Source organism: Cyprinodon variegatus, unplaced genomic scaffold (genome assembly GCF_000732505.1).
Source record: "Cyprinodon variegatus isolate N-32 unplaced genomic scaffold, C_variegatus-1.0 Scaffold1378, whole genome shotgun sequence".
Classification (NCBI taxonomy): domain Eukaryota; kingdom Metazoa; phylum Chordata; class Actinopteri; order Cyprinodontiformes; family Cyprinodontidae; genus Cyprinodon; species Cyprinodon variegatus.
The window spans coordinates 156,284-168,149 of NW_015151831.1; the positions used below are offsets into that span (position 1 = coordinate 156,284).

An 11,866-nucleotide genomic window follows, 5' to 3' on the forward strand; every position below is an offset into this window, starting at 1 on the left:
CTCTATATTGTATGAGTGTGTCTCTGATTTGCTCTGTGATAGAAAGGTGACCTCTATCACAATAACCACTGGAGATGAACACTAGTTCTGGAGCTATTCATGGGCCGTCTGGATGCTCAATAATACAGATGTTTGAATCTATAAAATAAATCCCCAAAGTAACAAAGTCTAACAGATGAAAATATGATATTTAATCTACAATGGTGATTCCCAATTCTGGCATAAAGTAGATCACAGATCTTTAATTCCAGTCCTTGAGGTCTGGTGTCCTGCTCCCTTTAAATGTGTCTCTGCTTCAAACACCTGAATTAAATGGATGAATTATCTCCTCAGTATGTAGAGAAGGGTCTGGTCCCAATGTCCACACTACACCCTACGCCCCTCTGTGAAGTATGTAGTTGGTCAGATTGATGTAATAGTTCTAGTGTGAAGGTAACACAATGGAGAACTGAAAAAGAACTGTGAATGACTTTTACTTTGTTTTCACTCAAGCTCCAACATTTTCAAACGCAGACAGCTTTAGAAAAACAGATATTTTCAGGTTTGAAGGTAGAGAACAGTTATAAAATCACAGACATAGTACCTGGTCCAAGTAATCTGTGACACATGATGCAAAAAAACTTCCCTGAAGTGATTTAGTTCATACTGTTAGTCTATGTGTTGAGATGTTGGTAGAAATGGTTATCTCAGTGCTGGATGTGACAGCTTACTGCTTTATATCTGTCTTTCTAATTTCATATTTTATATATATAAGCTACGGAACGTCTTCTTGCTTCTGGGATTTAGATATTTAATATTGTTACTGTTTATTTATTGCAGTTTCTGTTTAATATACATCAGTATTCTGACTGAATATTATTCATTCCAGTCTCTAAGCCCACTGTGATCCTTCAACCCAACTGGCCTCAGATATTCAGAGGAGAGAAAGTCTCTCTGAGATGTAAGATCCATGGAGGTGGAGGAGCTCAGTGGACGTATGAATGGAGACCAACCAGCAGAAACTCTCCAACATCCAATGAATACAGGATCACTGCAGCTACTGAGTCTGGTGGTACATACCAGTGTAGGGCTAGAGGAGACTACCAGATAACAGCCTGGAGTGATGCCTTCAGACTCACAGTGAGCGGTGAGTCAGACTGAACATGTTTAGTTTGTCTTGTTTTCATACACATCAACCTAAATAAAATATTAGGCAACTTTGTTTAATGAGTGAATTAAACACAGTAACAGAGGAGGAGCAGGATGCAGGCGTCTACCGCTCACATTACACTCAATGATCAGCACAGGCAAAAACAAACACATGTTGGGAACTGCTGAGAACAGCTCTCAGTCATCAGGAGGGAGAGGACGCTGGCGTTGAATGTTCGCCGCTTCTCCACCGCTTCGCCGCTTCCCCACGGAAAAAGTTGTCGTTATCAACCGTCGTCATTTCTCGCTGGATTTTCTNTGGCAGAACCAACTGGACTGAACAGAACTCCTACCTCATTAATGGACAGAATCACACAGCAGGATATGTGTGCAGAGCAGGAAGAGGAGAACCAGTGTTTTACACTAAATACAGTGAAGCAAAGTTTGTCTGGTCTGCAGGTCAGTTTATCTCTGTTCATTCAAGGATCCTTTTGTTTTACATTTTTATTATTTTTCAACAATTTGCATTGCAACTATAATGCTGTCCATTCTATTTACAATCAGCTCAGGTTTGTCAGAGTTTCTCTGACGTCTCATTCAGGTTTATCACCTTCCTCTCATCTACCTGCAGTCCATCAGTTTAAGTCTAAGTGTATGTCTATATTCAGGGGCTGCATTGCTTGAAGGCAGCCATTCTAGGCTGATTCTGTCCTTTTTTCACCAAGATTCCTTAAAAAATTAAGGAGGCAACAATAGCAGACGGTCAAGGTGAACAACAGAACAACACAATTGTGAATTAAACTTTAAAAAACTTTTCAGATTTTTCTAGGTGGGAAGATAGCTTTGAAAACCTCATATTGCCAAGGTTTGGTTGTGGTTTGGAGGACCCAAATGCAGAGGCAGAGAGGCTGAGGAGATTTCTTGGAGTTTTATCGGGCAAAAACAGTAAACAATGCAGAAATCCAAAAATCCAACTAATAATGAAAAGCAAACCAGAACTATGGAGACATCTGGGGAAACCAAACACGAGGAGCCAGGGAGAGATGAGGTAGGTGGACAACAGCATGGGAGGAGAGCAAAGACAAGGAACCAACAAAGAGTGAGAGCAGAGGGAGAGTATATGTAGCTGACTGAGACAATGGCAGGGTTAACGAGCGGATAAGGAGGAGGTGTGAGTGGAGACAACGAGGAAGCCAAGGGGAAAGGAACACACACAAGAGGGCAAAAGAGGACAACAATAGAAAAATCTGAGAACTAACATAAATCTAGAAACTACAACAAAATAGGAATTAAACCAATAAAACTACAAAACAAGGAGCAAAGTAAAGTACAACAGAGCCCCGACCATGGCACATAGCCTAGTCAGACTAGCTGTGAGTGCAGCAAACTGAAATCTTAACTAAGAAGTGCAAATTCTCAGTCATCTGGGTCATGACAACCACAAAAAACACAAAACCAGCTTAAATCAAAGGCAACTGGACTTCTGCTCAGTTTTTATTAAAACGTTTGAACATTTAGGAATCTTTGTCAATTCTGTCAGCTCACCCTAAAGCAGTTTCTGAAGACTTCTATAATTTAGGAAAATATTATTTCCTTTTTAGTTAAATATATAATTACATACAACGTAAAGACCATGGTGGCTCTATGGTTGTGCTTCCCATAGAGTTTGAAGCAAAAATCTTTGCTGCAGGTAGATTGAGAGGAAACCTATAAAACCTGTAGGCCCTGAAGGAGCTTTCAGTTTAACTCCACCCCTGATGCCAAAATAGTGCCAACCTGCGTTGCCATGGTAACTTAAAGTTATGAGGGGCCATAGACATCTGCAGCAACTCTGAAAGCTCTTGTTCTTAAAAAGAACAAGAGCTGGGTATTTCAAAGACATTGTTTGATTTTATGATGTTAAATTTTATAATGCCAAATCTCTTTTTAGAGTCAATGTTAGCTGTCAATGCTTTAGCTTCATACTTCTGAACCAGTTCTGATTACTTTAAGCTTCATTTTAACACACAGAAAGGCGGCCATGTTACTCTGGTTCTCAAATCAATCCAATGCCATTCTCTACAATTATCTGAAGATTTTAGTGGTTATTAGGTCTTCATTGCCTTGGTCCCCATACCTTAGTGACTACCTGGTTGGTCCCACCTAGATCATTAAGGTCATCCAGTGGTAATCTACTGCTGATACTAAAGGGTAGAGGCTGCATTTACCTACTATTATATTAGAGCTCTGGAACTTTGAGACTGTGAGGCATTTGTCACTTTAGATAAGGAGAATATAAAAAAACCGCAATTAGATTGTAATTCACTGTGGTTCTCTTTCATTCCTTAGATTTTAGCCCCTCTGCTTAAAGGGAGGCTGTCACATACTATGGCTCTACAAATTTCTACACCAGTATCTTTGGTTGTTTACAAAGAATTTTGGAATAAATTATGGTGCCTTGTTGGCTTATTGTATTTTATTTCTGTGTTTTCTTTGTTTTTTTTTCACTATTTGTTTTAAACTTAAGTCTTCTCAATATTTACTATAACGAGATCATATTATCAGACGTACAGTATTGTGCATGTGTGCAATGAGTAAACCAGAGAGTAATGGAACAAAGCAACCAGAGATGTGACAAAAAAGACAGAAAGTCCAGATCAAGTGTGAAAAGCAGAACAAAATGTTTGATGCCAAGAGGGAAACAGCTGAGTAGCGCTTAGAATAAATATGAACTTTGGTTTTCACTGAGGCAGGAGCTGAAGCTGCCAGAGTTTGTTAGATGATGGTGATGCTGAACAGCAGAGTTTATGTCTATTGATCGCAATTGGTAAGAAAATCTCTTCATGCTCAAAAAGAACAAAGTAAACACTATCAGGATGAATGCTTGGCATCTATTGCTTTGTTTTAACATGAATATCTGAGGTTTAGGGTCTTTGCTATAGAAAGCATAGAAAGTAAATCACATCTTTTTAAAGTCCCAATAAATTAGAGCACATTCTTCAACATGACTGTTAAAAAGAGGCAATGCAATTATTTTACCATCATTTTATTTATTTATTTATTTTCAGACTCTCATCCAGCTGCTTCTCTCTCAGTGATTCCAGACAGAGTTCAACATTTTATCTATCAGTCTGTCACTCTGAACTGTAGTGGGAAGAACACTGAGTGGAGACTGAGGAGGTTTACAGAAACAGGTGGACTATCAGACATTCACTGCTCCAACTGGAAGACAATGACTGGATCCTCATGTTCTATAAACACAGACTGGTCTCACAGTGGAGTGTACTGGTGTGAGTCTGGATCAGGAGATTTTAGCAACGCAGTCAACATCACTGTACAGGGTAGGTTATGATTGATGATATTTCCTTTCACCTTTTCCTGTGTTTCCACATACTGTAAAAGCTGCAGTTGCCGTGAACATAACATTAATATCCAGAGACTGATATGTTGTATTTGCTCTCCAAGAAAACTTAGAAGTAAATAAAAAAGGTCGTAAAATATTTTCTTCCTTCAAAATCCTTCAGCTCAGCTTCCTTCAGCTCAGCCACATGTTTTTCTAACATGTGGCTTCATGTTTTTAAGTAAATATTTGCTCCAAGGGAGTTTTTGGCAAAAATGACAGATCATTCATCTCCCTATAGAATAGAGAACCTGAAATATATTTTAAAATGGATCAATAGAGGAGAAATATAAAAAAATAGAAGAGTTGCAACTTTATCCGACCAAGATAACAATTCACAGAAAATGAAAACATCTCTCACAATACGTCCCTTTCTAGAAAGAAGTTACATTTAAACCTTAGTTTTGTCTTCAATGTTTCTTTCATGGTTTATTAAAAAATATAATGAGAAGAAACTAATTATTGCGAAGTTCAATAATTTGTTTTAGATAATCAGATTGCAAAATTTCTTAATATTAGTTTTTTTTTTTATTAGATTCAGGTGAGGCTAAAAATGTGACCTGAGAATTTCTTCAAAGAGAATACATATAATATAACAAAGAAAAATGTTTACTGTAAATGCAACTTAGTCTATTTTACATTCATAAGGCTCTCATTGCTGGCCCTAATGAGTTGTTCTTTCAGCAGGTCTTAGTCCAGTTAATTATTGATTGATTACTTATTTACCTGATGATTAATTCAATAATCAATCATTTATAATTAATGCAATAAAGTTTTCTAGCATTAAAAATATCTTATTTTTTGATAAATGGTTGAGAATCCAAATGCAAAAAGAAACATATATTTCAGTAAATCTAAATGGGAATACTTAATGTTTTTATCTGTTTTCAATATGAGGTTAATGAGAAGAAAATTTACACTAAGATCTCAGACTTCAACACTAAAGTTAAACGACAAGGATTAGTGGTGATGTTTAAATGAAATTTTGGGGGAACTTAACCCTTTAAAACCAAGCATATTATATCTGACACATGAGTTTTTGAGACCTCTGCATCACCAGAGTGATATTTTTGTTTTTGAAAACCCTGACATACACCAACAGACACACATAGTGAACAGAAAATCTATTAAAGATTATAGAGAAATGACAAATGAGGCAAATAAATGAATTATCTAATTTAACCTAAACCAAATGCATTTTTTAAAATTTCTCAGAAAGCTAGCCATCCATGTGTCACGCAAAGCTTATTAGTGTCTGGGAGAAATTAATAAAATCAAACAAAATTTTATAAGATCAGTCCCTCTTCTTTAATCACCTAAACATGAAAAATATAACGCCCACATTTTAACTACAAACATGAAATCATCTCATCTTCACTATCACTGAAAACGTCTAGTGAACAAAAGAAATTTAGATAATAAATTATTAAAAACAATGCTTGTTTTATAGGGTCAATTTTTATAATTAACATAAATTAAGAACAATAACAAATTTCTGAGGACATAGAGATTCTTGCATTGTTAGTAAAAGGTAAACTGACCAAAACCTGATGTTCTGAATGTTTTACAGATAAATATAATTACGGGATCATCCTGGTGAGCCCCGTCCATCCTGTGACTGAGGGAGATCCTGTTACTCTGAACTGCAGAGATAAAGAACAAAAACTTCTCTCCAATGTGTTTTTCTATCACAATAACAAACTGATCCACAATGACAGCAGAGAGGAGCTGAAGATCTCTGCAGTGTCCAAGTCAGATGAAGGTTTCTACAAGTGTAAACATTCAGGAAAGGAGTCACCACAGAGCTGGATGGCTGTTAGAGGTGAGAGGATGAAAACATTTGATGGATTTTATGATGTTAGTGAAAACAGAGGATATTTATGTGAACACGTCTCACAATCTGCAGATAAATAAAAACCATTCCATTTCCATTTTCCTTATTTCCAGTAACTACATCCAGTCCTGTCAGCTCTTCATTTTCTGCTCTGCTGATTGTTGGAACAGTTTTTGGAATCATTCTCCTTATTCTCCCACTTATGTTGTGGCGCTGCAGACGTTCCAAAGGTCAGATCACATTCTGTCAGATTGTACATTTTCTTTAAATAAATGCAGTTGTCGTATCTTAAGTATGATTTGAACTATTAAAGATAGAAATTAATAACAAATGTCTTTTTCACAGATTCAAATTCTTCCAGGTCTGTACCCCACTCTCATTTTCATCTATATTAATATAACTAGCTTAAATAAAGTATATATAATCCCTGTAATTGGTTGTTATAAATTGTATTTGTATCTTGTGTTTCAGATCATATAGAACCAATCAGAAGTCCACCACAAATCCCGGAGCAGAGACTAATGACCGTAGCTCTGCTACGAAGGGTAGGAAGTTAAATAAGTATTCTCAATATGTATAAAGATATAAACATATCTTTGTCTGTTTTTGAAATAAACTAACTCAGTTAACATGCAAATATCATGAAAAACAACCAAAAAAGCTACAGTGAAACTAAAAATATTGTAGACAAATAAAATATGAAATCCAATTTAAATACAAACATTTTTCTAGTTGTTATATTTTTGTTTTGAGTGATTTTGCTTCATAAATGTATGGCCTCAATAGATTTTAGAGTACTGTAAACATTGTATAAAGGAAAATATACTGAAAAGTAAGACAAATATCAAATTTATTATCTTTATTGTTATAATTATGGTGTTTTATGGTCCATTGAAATAAATGATTAACCCTGTAATGTTTCCCTTTTTACTATAGATGATGTCCTCTATGCATCAGTCAACCCAGGAGCCACTGGATCTGGTAAAGTATATCTATTTAAATCAGTAACAGTCTCAATAACTGGTTAAAAAACAAAACAACAACAAAATAATCTAATTGCTCTAAAATCATTTCTGCTGCAGAGGAACCCACAGAAATCACATATTCCATTATTCCATTAAAAAAACTCAGAAAAAAGAGTAAGTTCTAAACAAACCTCCTACAAGAAAATAACTCAGTGATTCCAGACTTTATGATTTTGTGTTGTTGATGATCTGATATTCTCAACAGACAGACATTGTGAACCAGAGGATGGTGTTATTTACTCTGAAGTGAAACCAGGAGCTGCAGGTACAGTCAGTCTTTACATATCTGTCTATATTGGTTCTATACGCTATACTACCTCCTGTGTTTTTGAAACACAGGAGAACAACAATATAAAATAATTTCATGTATCTACTTTTACTTTAACATATTTGATTATTTCTGTTTTAGGAGCTAAAAAATATAAATGGAGCAACTAGAGGTTGCACAAAATTATCCTTGCAAGTAATTTTGATTAAATTTCACCTGGCAAAGACAACAACGACCTTGAAATATTGCTATATGTCATCGATATGCAATGAAATCGAAAATGCACAAAATTTTGCCATATTTTTATATGTTGATATTTTGACGCGGTATCGATCTATTTTACTAACAAAATCTCACAAGAATTTGCTAAATATCACGAGTTTGTAACAGAACAATGAAATTTCACGAGATTTTGAAAGTAAAATAGATCAATACCGCGTTTTCAAAAATCAATTTCAAATTTATAAAAATTTAAATGGGTCAAGTTGTGGTTTATTTACTCTTTATATCCCGCATCAGGTTTGATTAAATCCATTTTCTGTTTCAGAACCCACTCCCTTGTATGCTGAAATCAACCACAAGAATAAAGCTAAGAAAAAGAAAGGTAGTCCAGTGTATTTATTACTGTTGCACCGATGCCATTTTTTGGCCCTGATACCGATGCCCGATACCTGGCTGTGGAGTATCGGCCGATACCATCTGTTTGAAACTGATGTGTGTGTGTGTATATGAAGAACTGCATACTACTATGATGTGAAATAATTGCCATCATTTGAAGCAGGAAAAAGACTAATACAAAGTGAATCCAGCAGAACTTGTTGTTGCCTTCCTGGAATGGGTGACAATAGTTGAATAAACATTTGGCTCTCAAAATGTTATCAGTGCCCTATTTGTTGGTACTTGCCGATACCCATACCACCATTTTAGTGCTGGATCGGGGCCCTGTGCAATACTGGTATCAGTATCGGTGCAACACTAGTATTTATTGGAATAATTGTAGACATGGAATTTATTGAATACAGTATTGTTACTAGAACTACCTTTTATAGTTCTCCATTTAGTTTAATTTATTTATATTACAAATGGGTTTTCTATTTATGTGATCATTATATGCTACAAGTTGTTTATATGGGCTTGTTCTAGTAAGTATGACCTTAGAGATCAGAGTCCTGCTTTTTGATTTATCATTCATATAATTCATATATCTATATAATTTACATACATTGTTTCACACAAATGTTCTCCTTTCACAGACAAGGAGAGCCCTGCAGCAACAGAAGAAACTGTTTATTCTGAGATACAATCATGAACAGCTCTGGATAATGAATCTGCCCTGTAGGCTGCCTGCTCTGCTAGATTTGTCTGCATTGTTGTGCTTTAGTTACAACATCAGAAGACAAACTAGATGAAGAATTGTAACTATTTAACATGCTTAGATGTCCATATACAATATATTCTTTCTATGGGATCATTATTGTCTTTAGGCTCAAGATTCTTGCTTTTGATGCTTATGATTGGTAATTGCATGCACATGATCCAAAAGAAACTGCAAAACGAAAAGTTTAACGTTGGTGAATTTTCATACTTGATATTATACATATACAGCCTGTCTTTCCTCTATTAAATAAAAAGAATGCTTTATGGACAACATTATTAGAACAAGCATCTTTTAGATATGAAATATGTACATATGCTCGTATTGTTTTGTATGGTAGACTTTATTAATATTTTTTTTATTGTTCTTTAAAGTAATGTTTTTGTTGTTCCACACTTCTTAGATGCAGGTTCACTATGAAATCTATAAAGAGAGACTTCTAAGATATAATTTACAACTAAAACAAGCAAAATAATCTTTCTTCTCTGAGATTATCAACAACACATTATCAATGCTCATGCCTTTTTAGCCACAGGCACAGCCGACAGGTTAACAGACCCTCTTATCTCTATGACCATGAATGACTTTGCAAACTTCTTTGCTTAGAAAGCTACCCTATCCGTTCTTTGCCTGTAACAATAGCAGTTATATTTGCTGTGATCAGTTGGTAACAAGTAGTTTTAATATGTATTTAAGGTCCACCGGAAAACTTCATCTCTGCAGTCAGTTAATCAAGATTACAATCCTGACTTCAATACTATTTCTCTGTCAGATCCGCTCAGAATCGATGGTGGGCTGTCACTAGGAATCCCTTTCATCAGCAGCTTCTGGCTCGGTCGCCTCTTCACTGTTTGCTGTGGCTGGAAGTGGATGTTAGAGTTTTCCACGTATGTAATCCAAACTGCAGGCAGCAGAATAATAAAATTGAACATATTCTGCCGGACGAAGCAGCATTTAGTTCCTAAGCTTCACTTCTCTACAATCGAATAAACTTCTATTAGACTGTAAATTAGCTGAAGGTCTGTTTTAATTTAAGATAAAAAAAACAAAACATTTGTTTATAAATGTATTTGCCTGTTGAAGTTAAACTGTTAACTGGAGTTTCATTAGCTTAAGTTTGTGGTCCAACTTTTCTATGTATAATGCTTTTATTTTTCTTCTATATTATTGTTTAATTCCTATAAATAATTGTCTTTGCACTGAATTGTTCTAATGTATACAAATAAAGTTGCCTTGCCTTGCAAACAAACATCCAAACCAGGACTAATGTGTTTACTGGATACAGATGAAAACATAGATAGTGTTGTTGCTTAGATTAATGAAAAAAAGCATTAATAACTTTTTATTAACATGTTACATTTTAGTGACAGTATTTCTTTCTATCAAGATGGAGGAAAAACAATGGATAAAAGAATTTGAACAGATTATGCTTTATTTTTTGTTGTAATCTCCAACCTTAGACTGAAAAGACCAAACACTTTATATCTGAACTTTAAAGAGATGTATGACACAATAATCTGACAAAGCTGGAAAATCCAGCGTTGTTGATCTTTGTTGATGGTTCTGCTTCTTGCATCCCTGAAACTGGTGTTAACCAGGTTGGGTTTGCTGTTCTCTCCTGTCTCTAGTTCGTTGCCAAAAACCTCCGTAGCTCAAACTGCTGAACTTGTTGGTTGAACAGAAGCCTGTAAGTTTGCTGAAGGAAAAGCTGTGATTATTATACTGCTTTTGGTTGTGGGTTTTGATTTTGCATCATATTGGAAAAATCGTTCATTGTTGTGTTAGGTTTATTCTTTATCAACATCATGTGCATTGTTACTCTGTTAGCCAGATTAGATTGAGTAGAATGTCTTCCTTCACATGGTGTCATCTAAATAGGACAGCCTTCTTGTCTTTTAAAGATGAACAGGACAAAGACACATCTTGGAGCCAGACTGATAGAGGAGAGCTCTCTGTAATTCTGGGGCATAGAGGCAAGATGCATTAAGGTCAGGGCATGGATGGCATGTCAGTTTCTGACACGGACAGCTAAGCACCTGATGCAAAACATGGACTCATGGGCTACAAGAAGGAAGAGATGATCTTGTTCGGGGCTCAATCTTTGCCGGATGCTCGCTAACGTTTTTTGAGCCCACAGCTGTGCCAACTCCATCAATTTCTATGTCCTATCCTGACCTGACCTAGAATATACTCTGTTACTTTTTACTCATTTTTTATTGTCCTTTTTTATATGGTTTTACCCAGTTTGAGTTAAGCGTAATAAATAACCTGCTCCCAGGAAAGGAACCGGAAGGGAACTTCTGAGGTGCAGCCGCTTTCAGGGAGACCTAACTTCCATATTTAACATTTAAAATCAGATGGAAAGCCAATTTTCTTCTTCTACACACATTATGTCTCATGGAAGCAACAGAAAAGGCTACCGCAAAGCTTGCAGCTTCAGTGTCTTCTCTGTTCACAGCGCTGCAGTCCACTGACACACACACACAGTCCTCCCTCCCTACTCTCCCGAGGAGAAGTGTGTGTTTGCACATCTGCAGGTGTAAAACTGATGAAGATTAACAGTAAGGAAGTAAATGTATTGGGTAAGTTTGGAATTATGGAATAATTCAGTGATTTGTGACAAATTTCAAATCTCAATCTAAAGTTTTTTAAGCTACATTAAATTATTGTATACACTATTGGTTGTGAGAGGGCCAAATAACATATGATCTGTCCTTCTCTCAGCTCCCTTAAAGGCACACTATGCAACATTTTTCAGTTAATTAATGTGTTCCATAACGTTATGGATGACTAAATGAGTCATTTCAGGTTGAACAAAGGTATTCTCGGCCGCCCTGGTGGTCTGTGGGGGAAATAC

At 35.9% G+C, this 11,866-nt stretch overlaps 2 protein-coding genes across 2 annotated transcripts in view; both read left to right on the plus strand.

Annotated features, from left to right (window-relative positions):
- Positions 1–1,140, plus strand: part of LOC107103117 (putative high affinity immunoglobulin gamma Fc receptor IC) — a 2,575-nt gene extending 1,435 nt beyond the window's left edge. The window contains exon 4 of the mRNA XM_015402647.1: positions 910–1,140. Coding sequence (XP_015258133.1) covers positions 910–1,140 — 231 coding nt within the window. The remainder of the gene's footprint in view (positions 1–909) is intronic.
- A 4,938-nt stretch (positions 1,141–6,078) lies between these two features.
- Positions 6,079–11,866, plus strand: part of LOC107103118 — a 7,665-nt gene continuing 1,877 nt past the window's right edge. The window contains exons 1-8 of the mRNA XM_015402648.1: positions 6,079–6,329; positions 6,455–6,571; positions 6,687–6,702; positions 6,813–6,886; positions 7,278–7,322; positions 7,424–7,480; positions 7,572–7,631; positions 8,182–8,238. Of these exons, the coding sequence (XP_015258134.1) occupies positions 6,317–6,329; positions 6,455–6,571; positions 6,687–6,702; positions 6,813–6,886; positions 7,278–7,322; positions 7,424–7,480; positions 7,572–7,631; positions 8,182–8,238 (439 nt within the window). The 5' untranslated portion in view covers positions 6,079–6,316. The remainder of the gene's footprint in view (positions 6,330–6,454; positions 6,572–6,686; positions 6,703–6,812; positions 6,887–7,277; positions 7,323–7,423; positions 7,481–7,571; positions 7,632–8,181; positions 8,239–11,866) is intronic.